The 25,664-nt window shown below is 35.1% G+C and overlaps 1 protein-coding gene and 1 non-coding gene across 2 annotated transcripts; both read left to right on the forward strand.

The window, feature by feature from the left end:
* Window positions 1-1,471: 1,471 nt before the first annotated feature.
* LOC112095519 lies at window positions 1,472-1,610 on the forward strand. The gene has a single exon (XR_002903896.1). It is a non-coding gene; the product is annotated as a small nucleolar RNA Z247 (small nucleolar RNA).
* A 5,464-nt stretch (window positions 1,611-7,074) lies between these two features.
* On the forward strand, window positions 7,075-8,572 carry LOC112100113. Its single transcript, XM_024188257.1, has 2 exons — window positions 7,075-7,179; window positions 7,298-8,572. The coding sequence occupies exons 1-2, from the start codon at window positions 7,075-7,077 to the stop codon at window positions 8,570-8,572; spliced, it is 1,380 nt and encodes a 459-aa protein (XP_024044025.1).
* The last annotated feature ends 17,092 nt before the right edge of the window (window positions 8,573-25,664 follow it).

Consider the following 25,664-nt stretch of genomic DNA (forward strand, 5'->3'; position numbering starts at 1 on the left):
TGTTGGTTTAAAATATTTTGCAATGGAAATATTTGGATTGCAATTCTCATATAATATAGAAATTACCATAATTTTGAAATCATACCTTTGCTTTTTTACTGAAATAATCTTGGCTCCTAAATCACGATCTATCACCATCAATCTTGTTAGATCACGATCCGTCATCAATGATCTTCCAGGTTATGACTCAAGTTAGATCTATACTTGACGTGTGGGCGCCTTTGTCATTACTAAAAACAAATAGAAAGAGAAAAATTTTTCTCACAAAATTAGAAAGAAAAAAAAATTCTCTGATTTGTATATTATGGCTGATCTCTCCTTTTAGAGAAGACAAGTCATTTTATATCTATATTTAGTGAAAACCCTAGGCTCCTTATTTTTCTCCCTTTTTTTTATTCTATTAAAAAAATAAGAGAGAAACTAAAAAAAGGACCGATATGACAGGAAGCTTCGGAAACCTCAGAGTAGGAAAAAACCCTAGCTTCACAAGGGATTTTCAGCCGCCGTTGCAGGCAACACGCTCAACAAAAAAGGCTCGGATGCGGGAAGAAGGAACAGATGAGGATAATCCACCACCGGTTACATACAAGGAGACGCTAGTTGGACCCTCACAGTTTCAGGAACATGGTGATGAAAATATTGTAGCAGAGCTACCAAACTTGAGTAATACGAATTCAAAGTTGTTAGATGACATGGCAGCACACTTGGCATTCATTGGTGTTTTGGAAAGTTAAAGTGATCAACCTTATCTCGAAGCTTATGATTAATTCAAGCTTTACTTTTGTATCTATCAAGATCAAGATAAAGATAACAATTGTGCTAGGCTTGATCTTATTCTTGGCATTATCGTGTTTCCTGTAGAGCACTATAAATGTAATGATTATGAGATGAATAAAAAACAAATAAAGGTGTTTTTGTTTCTTCTTCAAACTCATCTTTATAATTTAAGTTGGTATCAGAGCATGGCGAGCTCCAATTCTACAAAATTAGTCAATATGAATACTGTAAACCAAACACCACAAATTTCTAATTTTTCGACTCCTGTCAAATTGGATAGGCAGAATTTTATGATATGGAAGTCTCAAGTGCTACCTTCCATTCGTGGCAACAATATTGAAAGCTTGATCAATGAAGCAAAACTTGTACCCACTAAATTCTTGGTGCAAGTAGAGGAGGATCAAACAGTAACGACTGTGGAAAATCCAGAATATATACAATGGCTAAGACAAGATCAGTTTTTACTTAGCTGGCTTCTGTCCACTATGACTGAATCAGTTTTAAGCATAGTGGTGCAGTACACAACCTCTTTTGAGGTTTGGAATGCCTTGGAGACATTGTTTGCATCTCAGTCAAAGGCTAGAATTTTGCAGCTCAAGATGCAACTCCAAACCACGAAAAGAATGTTATGACCATGAGTGACTATGTCAACAAAATGAAAAATTTAGCTGATAACCTGGAAATGGCTGGAAAATATGTTACTGAAGATGATTTAATCTCTTATATTCTTGCAGGTTTAGGAACTGAATACGACCCTGTGGTTGTAAATATTACAGCAAGAACAGATGGTTTATCTCTGCCTGAAGTATTCTCTCTTTTGCTCAATCATGAAAGTCAAATGGAGCAACTCTCAGCTGCTGCAAATCTTGAGACTGAAGGCAGTTTCAATGCTAATTTTACAGGAGCTTCTTTTCACAAAAGGAAAGTTATAAGAAAAGGCTTTATGTCAGGAAGTTTCAGAGGCAATGAACGTGGTAGAGGCAGAGGAAGAACCAATTTCAGCCGTGGTGGAAATAGGCCAACCTGTCAGATATGTGGCAAATATGGACATTCAGGATATCAATGTTTCTTCCGCTTTGATCGGGGGTTCTCTGCAAGACAAGAGGCAACACAAGCAGGTCAGGCCTCTGCCTATATGGCACTCCCTGCTGAAGAAATAGATAATGGATGGTATTTGGACAGCGGAGCAACACACCATGTTACAAATGATTTAAACAATCTGCAGATTAAGTCAGAATTTAAGGGAGGTGAGAAGCTGGTAGTAGGTAATGGTAAAACTTTAGCAATATCTCACATTGGCAGTGCACTTATTTATATTCCAAACCATAAACCATTGTTGCTTAATGACATTTTATATGTGCCCAAAATCACCAAGAACTTAATTAGCATTTCAAAATTACTTTATGACAATAAATTAATGCTTGATTTCTGTGACAATGTTTGTACTTTTAAGGACAAAGTTCTGGGGAAGAAGCTGCTGCAGCGAAAAACTGAAAGAGGCTTATATCGGCTACCAGTGCTTTCAAGACAAGCCATTCTATCTGATTCAAAAATTATTTCCAATAAATCTTATGAGTCTTCTCTTCCATTTAATTGTTTTAATTCTAGCTCAACATTAAGTTCTGTAAATGAACAAGAATTTATTTCCAATTCCAAGCCTAGCATTTTCATAAATCTTTTGCACAGAAGGATGGGACATCCTCATCTTGCTGTACTAAAACAAATTCTATCTTTGTGTAACAAAACAAGTCAGTTAAATAAAAATCTCGTTCCTCAATTATGTGATGCATGTCAACAAGGAAAAAGTCATAGGCAAACTATCAAAGCATCAAATAGCAGAGCTTTAGAACCTTTAGAATTATTGCATCTTGACTTGTGGGGGCCTGCACTTTTAATGTCTGGAAATGGCTACAAATATTATTTGAGTATTGTAGATGACCACACACGTTTTACATGGATATTTCCACTTAAAGTTAAATCACAAGCTTTTGAAGCTTTTAAGTATTTCAAAGTTCAAGCCGAAAAACAATTAGGAAAGAAAATCAAAAGTTTACAAACTGACGGTGGAGGAGAGTTTCAAGCATTTAAAATTTTTTTAAAAGAACAGGGTATTATTCACCGACTTTCTTGCCCACACACACATCATCAAAATGGTAGAGTGGAGCGAAAACACTGGCACATTATAGAGACTGGTTTAACACTTTTGGCACAGGCTGGCATGCCACTCACCTTTTGGTGGGATGCTTTTCAAACTTCTGTTTATTTAATTAATAGAATGCCTACTTCCATCTTAGAAAACAAATCACCATTTCAAATACTTTACAATAAAATACCTGATTATTCTTTTCTAAAAGTGTTTGGATGTGCTGTATTTCCTCATCTTCTAGATTACAACAAACATAAATTAGATTTTCGATCAGATAAATGTATATTTTTAGGCTATAGTACAGCTCATAAAGGGTATAAGTGTCTCCACAAGTCGGGAAAAATTTTTGTCATGCGACATGTTGTCTTTAATGAATATGATTTTCCCTTTAAAAGTGATCCCTCATTCAAAATCTCAAAGAATTATCCAAATCATGATTCTAGTACTCTCGTTCAGTCTCCTATGTTTGCAGGTTTTGAAAGTCCTAGAGCCGATAAGACTCTCTCTGTTATTCATGCAACAGACTCTCCACCAGAGTTGGTTCATAACATAACAGTCATAGATCAGGCATCAAGTCAAGATGAGGAGACCATTTTTGAATCCAACACTGAAAGCTCACCTGGAAAAGCCAACCTTGAATCAAGCACTAAAATCCAAGCAACTGAAAACACCACACAATCTTTATCTATCCCCGAGTCTGTCAATCAAGAAGCCGATCACACAATCTCTCAACCACCTAGTTCAACTCCTCATTCTCAACAGCCAACACATACACAATCCACTCATCCAATGATCACTCGTGCCAAGGCCGGCATCTTTAAACCCAAACCTAGACTTTACCTAACAACCTCTCATACCAAAATAAGTGTACCTGCCAGTGTTAGTGAAGCTTTGGAAGATCACAATTGGCGTAATGCTATGACAGAAGAAATGAATGCTTTGGCTAGTAATAACACATGGTATTTAGTTCAACCTACTTCTGACATGAAGATTGTGGGAAATAAATGGGTTTTTCGGATAAAACAAAAGGCTGATGGTCAGATAGAGCGATATAAGGCTCGGTTGGTTGCAAAAGGATTTCATCAGACCCCAGGAATCGATTTCAACGAGACTTTTAGTCCTGTTGTTAAAGCTGCAACAATTCGATTCGTGTTAAGTATTGCTGTGATGAAAAATTGGGGTGTAATACAACTGGATGTGAACAACGCCTTTTTAAATGGAGACTTAGTAGAAGATGTTTACATGATGCAGCCTGAAGGCTTTATCGACAAAGCACAACCAAATCATGTGTGTAAATTGAGAAAAGCATTGTATGAGCTTAAGCAGGCTCCAAGAGCTTGGTTTGAAAAACTCAAGAGAGCATTGATTGACTGGGGTTTCACAAATTCTAAATCAGACACATCACTATTTATTTTACAGCAAGGAAGGGATATAATATTTGTCCTTATTTATGTGGACGATATTTTAATAACAGGAAGTAAAGAAAGTCTGGTGCAAAAAGTTATTGAACGACTTAATTGTCAGTTTGCTTTAAAAGTGCTCGGACCATTAAGCTATTTCCTTGGTCTTGAAGGTCATCGCACAGAGAATGGCCTACATCTTAGCCAACACAAATATATTTGTGATCTTTTGAAGCGCACAGATATGGATGGCTGCAAGGAAACATCTACTCCTATGAGTATCGTACCGAAACTTTCAGCTGAAGGTGGTAAGCAATTTTCTGATCCTACACTTTATCGTAGCATCGTTGGAGCCTTATTATACGTAACTATTACTCAGCCTGAAATCTCTTATGTTGTTCATCGTTTAAGTTAGTACATGCAAAATCCTTTACAGCCGCATTGGCTTGGGTGTAAAAGAATCCTTAGATATTTACAAGGAACAACTGATTATGGAATTTATTATACTAGCAAAGGAAGAATGACGCTCACAGGCTATACAGATGCAGATTGGGCAAACAATATTGATGATTGAAAATCAACTGGAGGTTACTGTATTTATCTTGGCAATAACTTAATCTCATGGAGTTCAAAGAAACAAAATGCAGTAGCAAGGTCTTCAACTGAGTCAGAGTATCGAGCACTTGCAAATACCACAGCAGAAATTTTATGGCTTCAATCTGTGCTTAAAGAGTTGCAGGTGTCACTAACTGAAATTCCAATTATTTGGTGTGACAACACTGGAGCTGCTTCACTTGCTGCCAATCCAGTTCATCATTCAAGAACAAAACATATAGAGATTGATGTTCACTTTGTGAGAGATATAATTTCCAAAGGCAGAGTGGAAGTGAGATATGTCCCTACTGAATATCAGCCTGTAGACATCTTCACAAAAGCTCTTCCTGCTGATAGGTTTCAACGGTTGCGAGACAAGCTACATATTCTTCCCAGAACATTGCGCTTGAGGGGGCATGATGAAAATATTATAGCAGAGCTACCAAACTTGAGTAATACGAATTCAAAGTTGTTAGATGACATGGCAACACACTTGGCATTCATTGGTGTTTTGGAAAGTTAAAGTGATCAACCTTATCTCGAAGCTTATGATTAATTCAAGCTTTACTTTTGTATCTATCAAGATCAAGATAAAGATAACAATTGTGCTAGGCTTGATCTTATTCTTGGCATTATCGTGTTTCCTGTAGAGCACTATAAATGTAATGATTATGAGATGAATAAAAAACAAATAAAGGTGTTTTTGTTTCTTCTTCAAACTCATCTTTATAATTTAAGTCATGGAGTTGAAGGAAGTGAGGAGGACTGGGAGTTCGAGGAAGGTGACGTAACTGAGAATTGTGAAGGAGTAATGCCATCTATAACATTCTCGGCCAGGATACAAGAAAAATTAATTAAGCCATGGAAGAACTCGGTTGTAGTAAAGCTGTTGGGAAAGAACATTGGCTATAGAGCCCTTTGTGCCAGATTGGCTAGTATGTGGAAACCTTTGATGGGTTTTTCAGTAATTGATTTGGAAAACAACTACTACCTAATAAGGTTTCGTGCTGCAAGAGATGCTATTGATGCTTTGACAAAAGGACCGTGGATTATATTAGGCCATTACCTAATAGTACAGCCATGGACACCTGATTTTGACAATAAAACCACGGACTTGATTCATGCCATTGTCTGGATTCGGCTACCTGGTCTGGCTATGCATCTTTATCATCAGAAAACTCTACAAAAAATTGGCCATTTAGTTGGGGAGGTCATTAAGTTTGACGACAATACTGAGTTATCGACACGAGGCAAATTCGCAAGAATCGCTGTCCGGATTTCCCTTGTGCAACCGCTAGTCTCCAAAGTTAAAATCAATGAAGGGTTCAGAAGATTGAGTATGAAGGATTACCAGTTATTTGTTTCAAATGTGGCAGATATGGACATCATAGTGAAACATGTAGCAGTAACACAAATGATGGGAATCCTACAGGTGACTATACAAATAGCCAAGACCAATAAAGAGCCCGGACGACTGAACCACAAGAGGATAAAAGGGAGGAAGCTAATCACCTTGAACCGTTTGGGCCATGGATGATTGCGTCCAAGAGGGGTTGTCGTCCGAATGCTGGGAAGGAGAATGGTGATGTTTTAAATCGGTACAGGATGCCACTAGGTAATCATGCATCAAGGTTTCAAGTCCTTGCACAAATCCCTGAGGAGACATCTAATGGAATACCTATAGAACCGCATGCTTTGCCTGCAATACTTGGCCACTTCCAAGCCACCAACAGTAATAGTAACCCTAGCATGATAACTTTTAAAGCCAACCTCTCAAAGAGTGCTACCCGACGGCAGCAAAGGAAAAAAGCTGCTTTGATTATACAAAACCGACCCGAGGCCTCCACATCAAACAATCCATTTCCAAATACTGCTTCCTTCTAAGATCCTTCAAATAGCCATATAAATGAGGTCCAGTATAATTCCCATGCAAACCTTAGCTTTATCTTTCGTCCTTTTACCCATGCAACTTCCGAAAACCATACTACAAAATCCATCCCTATCACTTTAGACCCAACCAAACATACAGCGGTATGCTGCTCTCCTCAACCGAATACACCACCGGGGCAGAACAATGATACGATTATCTGGCCTGCAGCTGGCCACCATGATTGACCTCCTCCACATTCCTCTCACCCAAATGACCCCCATGACGATATGAGTGGTTTCATCACAGAGAATACTGAGAATGATATTCTGGAACATGCATTAATAGAAACTGATGTAGTAGAAAATGGAATGTCTGAAGATAAAGAGTCTATGGTGAAGGAAACGCCCGAGGAGTATCCAGAGCAACCTCATGGATAGTAGCTTTACAGTCCACCTTTTTACTCAAACATATTTATTTATGGTAATATTAGTAATGTTTTGGAATGTGCAGGGAGCGGCGTCCCAATCTTTCAAACGAGCTTTTGAATCCATCAGGCAAAGTTACAAGCCGGATATGGTTGTGGTTATGGAACCGAGAATTAGTGGAAGGAAAGCAGACAACTTCATTAAAGCAAGTGGTTTTGATCGCTCTCATAGAGTGGAAGCAGTAGGTTTTTCGGGTGGAATCTGGTTGTTGTGGAGAGATCGGTTTGATGTTGAGATTGTTTTTAACCATAAGCAATTTATACATCTTAAAATTTTGAGTAATAATGTATTGACTTCTTGGGTCACAGCAGTGTATGCTAGCCCAGTTCCTGTTATCCAAGGCGAGCTCTGGCACCATCTTAATCATCTTGCGGATAACATGAATAAGCCTTGGATTGTTGGAGGAGACTTTAATTCAATATTATTTCCAGGAGAAAAGACGGGGGGGTCGGTTACAACAAGTGGTGTTTGTAAAAAATTCAGTGATTGGTTTCATAATAATGGGATTCATGATTTGCAGTTTAAGGGTCCCAGGTTCACTTGGTCGCGTGGATCTTTGTCAAAGCGCCTCGATCGAGTAGTTTGTAACAAGGCTTGGTTTTCAAAGTATCCTAATGCTTCAGTTCTTCATCTCCCAAAAGTTGAGTCAGACCACCGCCCTGTGGTAGTTAGATTTGATCAATATGGCCGAAAAAGTAAGGATCCAAAGCCTTTCCGTTTCATGGCCGCTTGGTTAACAGATTCGAGGTTTGAAAACTTTATGGAAAATAATTGGAATAAGGATGTTTCTTATTATCAAGCAGCTTCGAAGTTTACCAAGCAAGTGCAACAATGGAATAAGGATACATTTGGGAACATTCTTCAACGGAAAAAAGGTTTGTTAGCTAGAATTGGCGGCGTCCAAAGAGCCTTAGAACAGAGACCTCTCCGGAGTCTACACCGATTAGAGGATAATCTTAAAAGAAAGTTTGAAGAGGTATTGATGCAGGAAGAATTGTTATGGCTGCAAAAGTCGAAAAGGGATTGGGTATTATTTGGTGATCGGAACACTGCTTATTTTCACCAAAAAACACTCACTAGACGACGCCACAACAGAATAGATGCAGTCAAAGTAGAGGATGGTCGTTGGCTTTATGACATAGAAGACATTAAAAAACAGGCTACCAATTTTTTCTATCAACTGTACACATCAGATCAAGAAGTGTATGAGCCGTATCAAGTTTGTGGTAACTTCCCGCCAATTGATGAATATCGAATGACAAATTTAGCTAATGAGATTGAAGAAAGGGAAATCCGGTAGGCTATTTTTAGTATGAGCCCTCTCAAGGCCCCTGGAGTAGATGGTCTGCATGCCATTTTTTACCAAACTCAGTGGCATATTGTAGGTGAATCCTTCTGCAAGTTAATTAAGGATGCTTTTCGATCTCAACATATTCCTGCTGAAATAAATAGAACTCTGCTGGTCCTCATCCCTAAAATGGAGAACTCCACTTCCTTTAAGATGTACCGTCCTATAAACCTCTGCACTGTAGCCTATAAAACGATCGCCAAGATTATAGCTAATAGACTGCAAGAGATCCTCCCCGATTTAATTGGGCCTCATCAAACTAGTTTTGTTCCTGGCCGACATATTACTGAGAACATTATAGTTGCACAGGAGATTATTCATTCTATGAGGAGGAAAAAAGGGTGTCAAGGCTTTATGGCAATAAAAGTGGATCTAGAGAAAGCTTATGATAAGTTTAGTTGAAATTTTATTCACGACACTCTTCAGGAGTTGAATTTACCGATTGGGCTTATTAATCTCATTATGGCTTGTATTACTACAGCTAGGATGAACATTCTCTGGAATGGCAAGCTCACCTCAGAATTCAGCCCTTGTAGGGGTGTTAGGCAGGGGGATCCTCTTTCGCCGTATATTTTTGTATTATGTATTGAGCGCCTTAGCCATGGGATTTCGAGATCAATACAACAAGTCCAGTGGAAACCAATTCGGCTAGCGAAACTAGGAACCCCTTTGAGTCACTTGTTCTTTGCGGATGATATATTATTGCTCTCAGAGGCATCTAGACAGCAGGCTGGCGTAATAAACAAAGTTATGGAGGAGTTTTGTGTTAGCTCAGGAGCCAAGGTTAATAAAGCAAAAACTTTGGTGTATTTTTCCAAGAATATTTCAGCTATGGAGGTCTCCAAAATCAGCTCTGATCTTGGAGTCTCAGTGACAGATAATTTAGGGAAGTATTTAGGTGTTCCGTTGCTTCATAATAAGGTTTCGAAGCAAACATACCATAATATTATTGACACGATGGATAAGCGGTTGTCCGGGTGGAATGCTTCTCATCTGTCGTTAGTGGGACGCATTACTTTGGCACAATCAGTCTTACAAGCCATTCCTGTGTACGTAATGTAAACCATCAACCTGCCAAGAAGTATAAAACTGAAGATTGATCAATTATGTCGGCGTTTTATTTGGAGTGGCTCGGCTGAACACCAAAAAATGAGTTTAGTTAGTTGGGATATGGTTTGCACTCCAAAGTCTAAAGGGGGTCTCGGTTTTAAAAAGCTGGAGATTATGAACCATGCCCTCATTATGAAGAATAATTGGAGTTTGATTACCGAACCCACTAAACTTAGCAACAAAGTGATACTAACAAAATACAGAGTTCAAATGGATGAGGTTCCTACAAGTTTGCCTACTCGGTATGGTTCCCCTCTGTGGAAAGCGATGGGAAATATTTGGGAGAAAACTCGAGGGGGCATTCGGTGGAACATTGGTGATGGGGAGACAGTTAGTTTTTGGGGGGATTGTTGGGTGACAAGTCTAAAGCCTCTAGCTGAATGTGTGATTCAACCAATCCCGAATGAGTTACTAAATAAGAGGGCAGTGGATTTTCTAGATGGAGCTGGTAACTGGAATTGGCCTTTGTTTAGCCACTTGGTGCCTAGCAATGTCCTTTTAAAGATTGCTGTAGTTCATCCACCAACAACTGTCTTTGGCAATGATAGTTATTTTTGGGGGGGTTCACCTAACGGAATGTTTTCGGTAAAAGCTGCTTATGAGCTGCTGGATGAGTCTATGGGCAGTGGATCTCAGATTGACTGGCATTTAGCTTGGAATTGGAAGGGCCCTCAAAGCATACGTGTTTTCCTGTGGCTCCTTTTGCATGGCCGTTTGAAAACTCGGGAGGAGCTTAATAGGAGGCATATCACTGTTTCTATTTACTGTGATCGATGTGGAGGGTCGGTTGAGGATATCCTTCACTCTCTCCGTGATTGTGTTACAGTTAGGAGGGTTTGGTCTCAACTTTTGCCGAGTCAGTATCATCCTAATTTTTTCCTATTGCAGCTGAAGGATTGGATCCATATGAATCTGGGGAGAGGTCATAATATCGCAAGTCAAGAGCACTGGAGAGTGTGCTTTGGAGTGACAGTGTGGCGTCTATGGTATTGGAGAAATGATGTACTCTTTAATCATGGATCGTGGGATAGCAGCTTTATAGTTACAGATATTAAAGCTCGGACGTATGAAATCCTAAGGTGTATCAAGCAACCATTGACTGTCAAGCAAAAGAAAGTGGAGAAAATGATACGTTGGAGAGCCCCTATTTGGCCGAGTGTTAGCTTAAATACGGATGGTGCCAGGAAAGGTTTCGGTCAGACTGGAGTTGGTGGTTTGCTTCGTGATTTTACTGGAAATTGGATCATGGGATTTATAGTGAACCTTGGAATGTGTTCAGTCCTTTCGGCTGAACTTTGGGGGCTGCTGCATGGATTGAGAATGGCATGGGAAAATGGGTTTAGGCGTGTTCAAGTTGGAGTGGATAACAAGAGTATAGTGCATTTGTTGACAATGGCCTCTATTCCAGAAAATGAAAATGCCACTCTTATCAAGGCTATTCGGAAATTATTAGAACAGGATTGGATCGTTCAACTTGAGCATGTGTATCAAGAGGCAAATTGTGCTGCTGATTTTCTCGCTACTTATAGCTTAAATTCCCTTATAGGACTGCATGTTCTCCTTTCTCCTCCTCCTGGAATTGTTGGCATACTTTGTAAGGATGCGTATGGGATTGCACACTCCCAATTAATGTTGCCTTAGCTCCCTGAGAGCCCATTTCTAATCAAAAAAAAAAAAAAGAGAGAGAAACCAAAAGTGGCGTTACACTTGTTCTTGTTACAGCAGCCCACCTTTTAAAAATAACGCAAGGCCCATTATACACAAACATATTAAAAGGAGTCTCCCATTAAATAATATATTTAGATTTTTAACCAAAATTGTAACACTCCAAAATTATCACTTGCGGAACACATGGTAATAGGTTACTAACAAATCAAAAATCCTTACACAAATTCACGAACTGAAATACTTCAAATTTTATTAAACAGATCAACAATTACACAAATCAGATACTTGACATTTTCTCCCAACTCATAAGAGTAACAAATGTCTCAATACTCTCCAAATACAAATTCAATAGACCAACAAACTTAAAGGCTAAAGAAATTCATCCTTCTTTTATTCAACTTAGCAAGTAAATAAATCTCTAGCGCCAAAGACAACCACACTTCTGAACAAGTCACTTAATCTACAAAAGTAATGACGAGGGTTGAGCCGTCAACTCGGAAAGTAAAATCATTCCTAATTCACTAGGCGTATCGATACCAAAAATATTGCAAGCATTTTTTTATATTTAAAACATGTATCATAATTCATAAATTTCATAAATGACATATCACGATAAAATAACATAAATTTATAATAATTCAGAATTTCAAAAGCATAGTCACTTTCAAAAGCAAATCATATAACACATTCACAGGAAACAAAAAGTTAGCTCATGTCACATAGTGTCACCTATAGTCTCGGTGACCCGGCCAGAATCAGAATATCGTATGCACACTCAGAACAGAAACCAAGTACTGGTACAAAACATAAATATATCTATACCGTATAATACGATCAGAATCAAAGTTGGAATGACTACGGATAAAGAGCCAAAACATTTAAATTCATTTTTCAATTTGTAGTAAATTTCACGTGGCACTTTGCACTGTACGTGTCACTTTAGCAATCGAGAGATGGCCCCCACATAATAATTCATAGATAATCTTAATCAAATACATGAATAAAACATTCATATTGGATTCATAAAAGATCATAACAAATATTTAGCCTTGCAGAACAATTTCCATTCCAACATTTTATAGGTAATTTCAAAGATATAATTATTTCGCAAGAATAAATTACACATTTAAAAGAATTATAATATTCGTTAAAACCATAAAAATAATATAACTTTCAGATTTGAAAACATTACATAAATTAATTTGGTTACAAAGAATTAAGAAAAATATGTACTTGTAATAATATTAAAATATCAAAATTATTATACATATCTAGTATACTAGGAATAGAGTTACTTAACTCAATAAAGTAATAATTGAAACACACCTCTAAGCTTTTAACAACCTTAAATATCCCCAACACCTTAAAAAGATACAAGACATAATCAATAACAACTTATTCCAAGAACTTATTTTCTAATTCATGCCGGTTACAAGTCTGATTCTCAAGATTTTAACTCTTAATCCAACAATGAAAACGATACGATATCATGCAGATCTGTTCTAGACATCCATAGGTATCTATCTCCTATAAAATTTTCAGGAGGATCCGATACCAAAACCAATTTCAAAACTATTTGTTTCTTGATAGTCTCAAAACTGTCTCACATTGTCTTAACAGAACAATATTGATTCCGAGATTTTTATGAAATTATGTACTAATCAGAAAATTATGAAAACTGGAAATATTAGACATATATATTAACCTCTGTTTAAAAATTCAGAATTTTTCGAGTTCATTGTATGGTATAAATAATTTTGTGAATTTGGTCATTCTGCTGGAATAACAGTTTTCCAGTGCAACAGTGTCAGATTCAAAAATCTATATAAAATCAAAAATAAAGTAAAATCTTATGAAACAAAATTTATTCAATAAGCCATAGATGTCTAGTTTATAAAAAGATAAGTTTGTTCTCAAAAATCATTTTCGATGGCCATGATTTAATACAAAATATACATGCTGTCCAGAGAATTCTATAACATGTTTCATACATCTAGATTTTTAAGTTAAGCATGTATTCAAACAATAAAAACAGAAGCAAATAAAGATTCATCAAATCAAGAAGCTTCCAAATTAATTAAGATCTCTAACTCTATTGAGAGAGAATGAAGATGAATAATTGAAAGAAGTTGAATAATTATGTTTTCTTCTCCAAGTCCACGTTTTCAAGATTCAACAAAACTCAAAGCAAGTAATAATAAATGCAATTATACATGTAAAGTACTTTAACAAAGCAATTTTATTAAAGAAACAATAATAAATATAAAGCAAATTTTTAATAAGTATAATCAAAGCCAACTTTAATAAGTGTAATAATAAATTAAAATAAATTTTATTAAAGAAGCTTTAATAAAACAATAATAAATATAAAGTAAATCTTTAATAAGTGTAATCATATATATAAAGCAAACTTTAATAAATTTAAAGTAAACTTGAATAAAGAAACTTTAGGAAAGCAACAATAAATATGTAAAAAGCTTAAATAAATGTAATTATGAATGTTTGTATCTTTAAATAAATATAGGCTTTTACGAAAAATATAAATAATAAATGCATAACAAATGTAAGTAATAATGTAGGTACACATGTCTTGTGTAATTAATAAATGTAATACTAGAAAATTCTAAATAATTCTAGTAACTTAGAAAAGCCTAGAATCATTTTCTAAAATTCTTGAATAAACCAATCAAAAGAAACAACAAATTCTTATTACCTATCTAAGAACTACCATAATAATTAATAAAGAGAAAAAATATTAAAGGTGTTACAAAAATAGCTAGTTATTTTACTTATCAATCCAATAGTGGTGCATTCAATTAAATTAGCTAACCCGGGATCATACGAGCACATACAATAGTGGATACAATAATTAGGTATGTAATTAAACTATCTTGATTATTTAGTTCCAACTCTACTCTACTAAATGATTGAAAATGACCTCCATAATTATATGTTATTTAGGATCGTGTTCTCGAATAATAATTCGACTCATGACACATTGATTTCTTTACTAAACAATCATTTGTACCACATCGCTAATTAAATTGATATCTCAATTGTCCAATCAGTTTAATTACATCTTGTTCCTTGACACTTACTAGTTTTCTCTAATGATCATTTTTAACATATTAATTATGTTGACACACTTTGGCTAGAGAATTTTATGATCAAGTATCGAAAACCTATCAAGAGATGCGTTGTACAAATTCTATATTGTTAATCTATAATCTCACTGCTCATAATTGCTTCCACCAAAATACTGGATAATCTTGACTACAAATGTATGCCGCACATATTGGTAACTCAAATGAAATAACAATCACAAACATGAAACTATAGTTAACTCAAAATTGAGATTGCAATAAAATCAATGTCTATGAGATTTAATAAGTCTGACAGTCATTTCAAGGTTAATTAAATCTCATATGTGATCCAATTCAATGTAGTCAAGTTACATCAGTAAATTCTTACAAAATTAAGACAAATTATTCAATAAATTTACTACAGTCTAAACATAAATAGAGTGTCTAACTCTATTTATCAACTGCGAACTTTATTTATTGAATCACATGATAACTTGTATTTATATTTTTTGTGAATCCACATGATCAGCGGCGGATTTTAATGAAGACTAGAGTATGCCATGACCCTTGTAAAAATTTCAAGTTTTTTTAAATATACATGATATCCCCTAAATTATAATAGAAATTAAAAAAATATCTTTAAACGAAATATACATTATTCACTCCGACCCCTGTAACCAAAGTTTTCAGCTTTCGCCCCTGCATATGATGATCACATAAATACATATAATATGATTAAATGGATCTTATTCAAAATATTTATACAATTAAGAATTTTTAAAAAATATCTCAAATATTTTATTAATCAGAAAATAAATCAATCAATATACTTTAAAGAGCACATAATCCCAATATATTGCAAACCCTGTTTATGTTATAATAGGATAATTGCTCTGATAAACTCTATTTTTCAAACTCTGTTGTTTATGCATGTGCATGCAGTTAGACTTTTTAAAGGAACTTTTTCATCCAAATCAAGTGAAAGCTTCGGGATATCGCTGGAATAATAAATGGCTCATGCAAAAGAAATGCTTGGAAAATGTTCATTTAGGAGGTAAGAACCTCAGAAAACTAAACAAAGAGAGTAGGTTATAAAGATTTGCACAAACTGTCTTCTTGCTTGGGTGTGCAGAACATCCTGCCTGTATTCAACAATCATCTCGGCTGAACGACTTGAAATTGTCACGAAAATTCTTTGAGGCCTGGCTTTTTTACATAGTTCAGCGAAGCAGGCTATTCACAGAGATTTCAAGGCCTCCAATATACTGCTTGATGATGTTAGTTCTCAATTGATCTCTCTTGTTACCACTACTTTATGTCATATCTGATTTTATGCTTGCTACGCTGTGCAGACTTCTAAATTTAATCTGTCCGATTTCTCCATAGCCGAGGTTAATGTTATGGATGCTGCTGACTTAACAACTTTGGACATGTCATCTGCTTATCCATAGCATTTTATATCCAGATTGTCAATCAACATCCATTTTATATCCGACTTGTCATTATCTTCAATTCCGTTGCCTTTATCTTTTTTTGGGTCTGAACCACGAGGTGGTCCTAAGTGGGCCCCAACTGTGGGAGACACCTTTAAACATGTACCACAATTCAGACTAATCCTCGCTCGCACCGGGTCAGCCCGTAAGAGGTAAAGTGCTGGCCAAAGTGGTGACTCCATACAAGAGCGAAGCTTGAACCCCTGACTTCTCTTAAGGAGTGAGAGTGCCGGATCACTCACACCAACCAACTTTGGTTCCGCTGCCTTTTTCTTATCCATAGCATTGATGATGATTCTCTTCAATAAGCTTCCACTTAGGCCATTGCTTCTTGTATCTGCATTTTCAATGCTCGGTGCTTACATGTGCATAATATCTGGCACCACAAAGCCTCACTTGAGCTCATTCTACTCAACATTTTAAGGTTCCTGGAAGATATCTTGATATATTTTCTTTGGCATGCGACACATTATTGCAATGATTAAGCTCATTATGTCCGACGGATTTGCATCGATCAATACACTGGATGTGGTGTGAGCAGAGAATTAAGTTCCTATTTTTATTATTAAGATGTCTGGTGCGTTTAATGTATGACACTGCTGTATTAATAAATTATGAATGTAAAATACGAACAGAGTCTGAAAAACTATCATGCCAGCAGGCATGGTTATCAATAAAGCTTTTATAGTTGGTTCACTAGTAGTTCTTCTTTAGTTTATAACTACCTAAATTCACCTGGGTACATAAACTTTGCAGCCAGCGATCCAGTAATTTTATATAACTTCAATGATCAGAAGTAGGGTTAATTTCAGCAAGACAAATGAAACAGAGTTTTTGGGCACTGCTTGAGGAAAAAGAAACCAATCACGTAACCAATTGCGTTAATTAACAAGTTATGCATTTGGGTTCATGTGTGAGAGACAACCCCTGACTGAGAAGAGTATGGCCTGAAATATATAATTAACCCCTCAAGCTAATTATGTTTCATCAGCCAGAGAGCCCCCAAGTATATTTCAATTTCATAATTGAGGTAAGCATCTTCTACAGGAACAGATGATTGAAAACAATCAACTCACACAAGTTTGTAATATAAAAATTTATAGTGGGGTGACTTTACAGGATCATAAGCTAAACTAACGTCATTGGACAATTTGATCGCTAGGTAGAGGAAGTACAGCAAATTGCTTCGTCATAGGATTGTATATAAATGTAATTCTAGTTGCTATAGTCAAAGCTGGAACAAAATAGAAACCCATGAGAAGATTGCTCAATTCGTAAACCTAAACAAATATTTCAAAACATTAAGGCATTTAAAGGGCGCAAGAATTGGCTTGTCTGTAAGAGGGAAAAAGCCGTGTTCTGGATTAATGAGAAAAGAACTTTTGTGCAAGATGAGAACTGGAAATGAGAGAAAGCCAGTGTCCTGAAACAGATTAGAATCTTAATAGTGATTTTTTCTTTTGTGCGTAAACTAACGAGGATCCCATTTAGAAAGAGATCATTATATGCAAGCCAACTTCCTTTTGTTAGAAGACTTATTTGAAGCTTCTCATGGCAACATGATATGTTGCACTCTTAAATCCCTTAAAAATCTCGAAAAGCCTATTACAGTGGAGAAATAAAAGGAGATGAAACAACATAAACTATGCAAAATTGATGACGAAGGAAACCATTAGCATCATAAAAAGCATCTTTGACATTTAAGGATGCGGAGCATCCCACCAAGTGAAATTATGACAAGCAAGGGCTAAATTAACCAGGTAGTTGGCAATGATTTAAGCCTCTTGATAACTATAGGGCAGTGATTTCGCGAAGATCTTCATGACTGTTGCCCCTGGGATTGGTTCTATTCCTCCGCAAACAGATAATGAAGGGCCAAAAGGACAAAGTGAATTTCCCCATGCTTAGTACAGCCATTCCGAAGAAAATGAGGGCAAGGACTAATGACCACACCAACCCATTGCTTGAGATGCTTGATTTCCCAACTTTCACATCGAATTTAGGTATGGTCTCGTCCACTAAGAGAATATAAACAATGGCCGTGCAGATTACAAGAAAGAGCACAAATGTTCTCAAATGTAACGGCCATACGAGCAATACAATGGCAAACATGGTTGTCAAGAACCCAGCAGAGTTGAAAATCATGATGTAGACAACGGTTGGCAACTTACTGAGTACGTCATCCTCATCAGCATGCAATGTTTTAACTGCAAGATATTATATTCTTTTAGTGTGTTTTTTTGTTTTCAACAACTAATAATATAACGCCACGTCATCTTACACAAGAGTAATTTGTACAAAGATTTTGTAATCCCATTATTACATTTTTCTTTTTCAATAATATACCATAGGCCCTAACAACATTTGTGATCACCTAAAAACGTAGCAAAATACAAATTAGCTATCCGAGATAATTTTTTTTTTAATTCACCATGAAATAAAAGTTTTTAGTTAATTTAACTTGGGGACAAAGCCGAAGATACTAAATTTTATCCCGAAAAGAATTAAACACGTTTTTTTTTACCGATTTTTCACCCCCCCCCCCCCCCCCCGCGCCTAACGTCCACGGCACCTTATTGATATTATATTCTCTAACTTTTCTGATATACTCTTTTAGTGTGTTTTTTTAACCAATATGTTAAAATTTTATTAATACAATGGTTTTTGAAAAATATAAAATTACTATAATTGTATACTTTATAATTATTAAACAAGCTTTTAAATGATATAAAATCTAAATTTGTGTTTATGATAATATATTATACTATTTTATTGGTGCTTTAGACTCTGTATGGTATTGAGGTGTTGTAACTTTTAAGTTACTGCTGTTATAGAAAGAAAATTGTAATTGCGAATTAGAAGTTCATAATACTTAGTAAATATAATTTTTAAATAATAATTTCAACAAAAATAGTAAATATATAATAGATTTTTCATCATACAAATGTAAAATTAAATCAGTTTAGCTTCCAAGTTATAACAGTTAATGTTTACCAAACACTTTAACGCTATAACTTTTAAGGTATAACTGTCCAACTTTAATCCTAAACGGAGCCTTAATAGCTTAACTCTTTGTTTTGGTTAAAAATAACTTTGGACATCAAAATAAAAACTCATAATAACTCTTGTTTTGGGCATAAATCCAACAGTATTAACCAAGCAAGCAATATGCTTTCCAAGCTGCAAAATGCGAGCAGCAGTGTTGCACAAATAAAATAACAAAGTAAACAACGCGGTTGCTTCCATTTTTCTTGTCCTTTTTTTCCGTCTTTCCTATTCCTTTGGGATGAGTCCGCAATCTTTCTTTCGCGATTCCTACGTAATTTCATTTGATCGTCACCTTTTATATGTCGGTGTTCGTTTTTTTATTAACTAATCTAGCTAGATCTCTTTTGCCACCAACAGTTTTTTTTTTAGTTTGTTGTAATTTTATATTTGAATGCTTCCGCTATTGTATTATTTTTCAGCTTTAGACATCTCATCTTGGAGGACAGCTAGCTCATCAGCTGCTTCAAATTTGCGGCATAACTGGCCCATGGAAACAGGAAAGAAGCACTCTAAAGGCGTTAATGTATATCATTTATTATTACTCATCTCAGCACTGTTATCAAACACAACCTTCCACATACAATCAGTGCCGGTGCCAGAAATTATTTTTAGCGGGGGTTAAGTTGAATTAGTAATTTAATTCAACAAAATAGTTAACAAATAACATATATCAAAATAAAAATTCTTTAAAGTATTCAATTTACTACACTTATAACTGTCCTTGACGAGATTTCATATGTTGAAAACGTTGAACAATAACCTCATTTACTAAGACTACAAAATATATCTTTTTGTATGTATACAACAAGACTATCATTTAGCCATTGATGTCTCATCCGATTTCGCAGATAATTTTTCACAAAATTCATAGCCGAAAATGCTCTTTCTACTGTAGCTGTGGCAACTAGTAAAATTAATACTAATATCACCAATAAATAAACTAATGAATATAATTGATCCTTCTTAATCTCAACAAATTTTCTTACTAGCTTACCAATCCCTTTCAATCCTGAAAAACTATTGTCAGAACCCACATCCATAATATAAACATCAAGTTGAGTTTCAAGTGCCACAAGATCCACTAGAGAAAAATCATTTGGATAAAACTCAACAAGTGCGAAGCAGTTTTTGTTTATCAAAATGAGTCATTGGGGCATAGACATGCCACACAAAGAAGCAATTCAATATTCGTCTCATTGAAACGATTGCTTAATTCTTGAAGTTGCATGTCCAAAATTGCATAAAATAATTCAACACGAAAACGATGCAAATTTGTGATCTTTTGAGCCTTGTGTTGTGATCTCCCTTGAGTTCGAAACAATGGCTTTCTTGAGTAATATTTCTCCATAACTATGACAAATAAACACAATTAATTGTGAGAATTTAAAGAAAAATTGAAGACAATTTCCATGTCAAAATTTAAAAAGAATGAAAAAATTACAAAATATTAATTTAATAAACCAACTGCCTAACTAAATTCTCAACCACTAAGTTACTAACCCATCACGACATCACCCGTGGCATTGTTATTCTATTGTTTACAATCACTAAAGTTAAAAGCAATGGCACTTTATCAACCTATGAAGCATTGCCACAATAACTGAAAGCTAATAATATTATTCAATTCAAAAAGGTATAAACCAATTCAGGAATTAGAATATTAAATCATAAAGTGGCAGAGGTATCAAAATAATTTAATCAATTCAACATGAAAGCTACAGAGGTGAGACGGTAGTACCAGAAAAAAATGCAAAGATGCGGTGGTGCGGACTGGTGGTTACATATTTTATTTTGAGGTCTTTTTTTTTTGGGATTTCTAGGCTCTATATTAAACATTGGTCTTTTAGCTATTTTAAAAATTTACCAGGGAATTTATTGTAAATCCACTAAAAAAGAAAATGAATTTAATTTTTTTCTCAAGTGGAGCCGCCACTGCATACAATTGAAAATCCTGGGATGCAGAGCTGAAGACGCCTACGAATACAATTCTAGCAGCCTAAGTCCCTTCTGCCAGATTGCGAATCAACATCCATATTTTATCCAATCAGTCGTTGTCTTCAATTCCTTAGCCTTTTTCATATCCGTAGCATTGATGATGATTGTTTTCAGCAAGCTCCCGCTCTGGCCACTATCCCTAGTTTCTGCATTCTCAATGGCTGCCGCTTACATTTGCACAATGTCCGACCCTTTGAAGCCTCTCTTGTCAAGCTCATCTCTTGTCAATCCTGTCGGATAATACATTGTATATCTTTGGTGTTTGACGTTTTAGTATTTCTAGTAGATATATAAATCCCCATTTAATTTTGTGATGTTATCTTTATCTTTTATCTTTAACCTCACATTGTTGAGTGTTATTTAAAAAATAAAAATCATGATGTTCAATCATTTGGATTAAAACGATATCTAGTCTATCTGAAATGGGATTCGTTTGACAGAGTGATTCACAATCACTATATCAAACTTAGATCCATGTATTCCCGTCTTTATATCGAGTAAGTTCGATTTATTTTACAATATTTCTGCTTACACTACCTTACTACGTCAATTATCATATAAACATTTGCAAATGCGAATGTCCGCATGTTTCAAAAAACAACTTCGGTACAATATTTTAAAATTTTTTTATATTATTGTAAACTGATGAATCATTTTACAATATTATAAAAATCTTTTACAGCATTGTAAAATCTTGAATCTGTATTTTAGAAAATGTGAACATCTTCACTAAAGAAAGACTCTATTATCATATTTCAATAAAAGTTAATCTACAACTATTTTGAAAAAGTAGATAACGATTGATGAAGTGTGAGAAATTATTTTGTAACAGTCCCCATTTTATAATGAAAATTCCCCTTTTTAGCCTAGTGAAGAATTGGGCGAACATGACTCTACTCGTATTTTGTTTGGACTGATAACTAACACATAAATAATATAGCTGCGTTTATTGACACCGCATTTGGTTTGTTTCTGCATAATCAAATAAATCATACATAGAAAACTATAAAAGATGGATTTGTTGAGGATCCGAGAGAGACGTGAACCTCACAACCTTGATACGCATGCAGTCGTGCACTGGGAAAGATATCATAAGTCATAACTTGTGTAACTTTCTTTGAAGCTTTGCAAATAACTTTTTTCCGCCGGGTTACTTGCGCTTTTCCTTCTGCATTGCCGCGTCTTCACCTCACTTACGAAGGCCTTCGGAAATTACACGGTGAGTGTGAGAAAGGAAAAGGGCATTCTTGCGTGTGGGCCCTTCAATATAACTTCCAAGATGCTTCCAAAATTCAATGGGATGTTTATGCAATAACTTGAGAATTTCCTCCTGCATTCCTGCTTTTCACCGAACACTGGGTCTTGGAATTTTGGATTGGAATTTGGAAATTACACGTACACACGGTCACGGTGTGTCGAAGAAAATGATAAACCCATAAAGGCATTTTTGTTAGACTGCCTGGCCCCGAGTGCACTAATCAAAATTTTACTAGGATAAATTACAAAAATTCAATAAAATTATATTTGGTGTTGTCTTATTAAACAGTGAAAAACTTATTGGACGGGTATATTAGCCACCATCGACATTTATTGGTAAAAACTTATACTTTCACAACAACTGAGTAAAAACATAAAAAATCACTTAAAATAAACACATGAACTCTTGAGTTGACCAACAACACTACCCTCAATGACTTGAGTAACGAGCGATTCTTGATTGATGTAGGTCAACGCATCAGTCTTACAAAAATATATACAGTAACAAAATATTCGATTAATAAATTTGTTCAACAAATTGTAAATCATATATAATGATGTGTTGATCGATCCACCCACGGAGATTCTAACTATACTAAATTTATTTTGATAGTGAGGATGTTTGTATTTTTTAAAATACTTATTCATGATTTACAACATTGTAAGATAATTTAGTAGTTTACAATGTTGTAAAACTTTAAATTTGCACTTTTAAAAATGCAGACATTTGCACTTGAAAATGATTTGAAAATGATTATATGATAATTGACAAATGGGATAGTATAAGCGAAAATATTGTAAGATAAACCCCACTCACTCGACACAAAGATGTGAATACATAGTTCTAAGTTTCATGTGGTGTTTGTGAATCACTCTATCAAATGAATCCAACTTCATGATGGATGAAATATCGTTCTACTCTAAATAACTCAACATCATGGGAATTTTAAATAACACTTAACATTGTGAGGTTAAGGATAAGAATAACGAGCCCATCGAGGGAACAAAATATAGAGAATTTATTCAATAACTAAATTATATAATACAGCTTTTCCATATTATAGAGAATTTATCAAATGAATCCTACATAGCTTTGCCATATTTGACAATGCTACAGTCCCGAATGTAATTAGAAAGTACGGTGTTTTCATGTTTGATTTTTAAAGAAACAAATTTTCACTCTTGTTTTTTGTCCATTTTTGGATTATATAGTTTGAGAAATGGCTATTTGTTGCGGAGCATATATCGATCAAGAAGATGCGAATTAAGTTTAGTGCTAAACAAAAAATATAAAAGATAGGCCTTGTGGAGGATCTGAGAAAGAGACATCTCTGGGCCCCACAACATAGCTCGATTTAAGATCTTGACACGCGTGCAATCGTACACTAGCCATCTGCTCGTTACTCTATAAAAAATATCATAACTTGTGTAACTTTCTCTAAAGTTTCCCAAATAACTTTAGTTCACCGGGCTACCAGCGCATTTCCTTCTGCATTGCCGCGTCTTCACTTTTTTTTTTTTTAAGTATGTTATACATAAATATTACTGATATTATATCAAACATTACAATTAATATTTATAATTATATTATATAACTGGGACCACTGTCATATATTGACACATTGAAGCACCTTGCCCAGGTATATTAAATCCTCTTAAATATTCGAGGGGTGCCTACTCCACTCACATTTCATAAGAAAGAGACTGTCTCCACTCAATTATATTGATAATTGAGAGAGTATTAAAATTAACCCCCATAAAGCTCTTATGGAGGCTCGAACCCTTGCACTCAATATTGTAAGTGCAATGCTTCTCCCATTGGACCAAAGGCCCATTGGTCCAATAGGGGTGGTCCCACCTTACTTACGCCAACTTTTGGAAATTTTGATTGGAAATTACATGGTAAGTGTAAGGATATGAAATCTTAATTTGACTTGATTTAAAAGATGTTTTGATATATTGATTTCTTTGTTTTTTTATAACTAAAGTTTAGAAAAAGTAAAATTTCATTACTTTTAGTTAAATGATAAAATATCTGAATAAAAAATTAATTTTCCTACCTAGCTATTAGATATCATATTAAAATTTTCCTAGTTTTCACATTTTACTTAGTATTAAATACTTATCATAGATTCAGTTTGAATCTTAAACAAATATTTTTATTATTAGATAACAATTTTTTTATGTATAATATTATGTTAAATTGCAAAAAATGATGTTATCAAAATTATTTTTTCATAAATTATATATCAAATTCTTATGTTATAAATATTTATAACATATAAAAATTATTGTGCTGTAAACATATACATATTTAAACTTCATGCATATATAATACTTTGAAGGTCATAAGTGAAAAAAACATTAGATTTAAGATGTTTTGAGTTTATAAAAACAAACAACTTACAACTTACGTTCAGATATCAAAAAATAAAAATAAATATATTATCCTAACACGTGCATTCAGACCAATTCATATTTCTGGTAAAAAAACAAATGCCACCTAATAAAGCTGTCGATGCCAAAAAAAGACCTCAACAACTGAATTTGTTTCTTTTGGAGAATTACAGCGCGAATCCGAGCTCAAACGCTAGTCTGATCGCAACTTTCTATACCTGCCAACCAGAAAATATGGTTAGGATACGCCAGGGGGTTCCGGCATAGACTCTCCGATGCTTAAGTTAGAAATTATGTATAAAGGGAGAAAATTGATAATGAAGGATTGTGAATGAGTTAAAGTCAAGTAATTTTCCAGTCAAGGGATAGAAAATCTTGTAGAGAAGGTTTAAACTTGTAGAAGCTTTGGTTCATTTTGCTAACCCCCTCACCTAATGCGCTCTTCAGTTTAAGTAGGCTCTTGTTCGTGGACGGTTACTTCCTTAACTTCAGCCCACTTTCTTCAATAGTTGCAAGTGGTTGTCAGTTGGAGGTGCTTTAAATAGATCGTGGCACATAACTTCTCTAGAAATTAGGCCACGTTCTCTTGATTAGTAATTTTCTATGTCAAGCTAATTCTCAGGTCGAACAAATATATTTTGAGGTCGGATTACTTCACTTTTAGATCGGACATATGAATTTCTCAATCGCTCATATAGGCTTGAGGTTGTATTTAAATTAAGTCATTCACATAAACCTCAGGTCGTGCTTGTAAACCAGGTCACCAACATAGGCTCCAGGTTGTACTTATGAGGTCAGTTCAACAGCAATAAATTTTGAGTAGATTAGGATCAACAATATTTTGAGACACTACCAAAAAAATCCAACCTAAACAAAAGTGAAAAGGCATGTTTGCGCGTGGGCCCTTCAATGTATAACTTCCGAGATGGTCCCAAAATTAAACAGGATGTATGCTATAAAGTTTCCTTCTGCATTCCCGCTTTTCACATTAAC

Source organism: Citrus clementina, unplaced genomic scaffold (genome assembly GCF_000493195.1).
Source record: "Citrus clementina cultivar Clemenules unplaced genomic scaffold, Citrus_clementina_v1.0 scaffold_9, whole genome shotgun sequence".
Taxonomy (NCBI): domain Eukaryota; kingdom Viridiplantae; phylum Streptophyta; class Magnoliopsida; order Sapindales; family Rutaceae; genus Citrus; species Citrus x clementina.

Bases quoted from the DNA above. Each gene is read 5' to 3' on its own strand.
- LOC112100113 (XM_024188257.1), top strand. From the start codon at position 7,075: ATGAGTGGTTTCATCACAGAGAATACTGAGAATGATATTCTGGAACAT. The intron at 7,180-7,297 runs GTGAAGGAAACG...TGGAATGTGCAG, and splicing joins CTGAAGATAAAGAGTCTATG to GGAGCGGCGTCCCAATCTTT.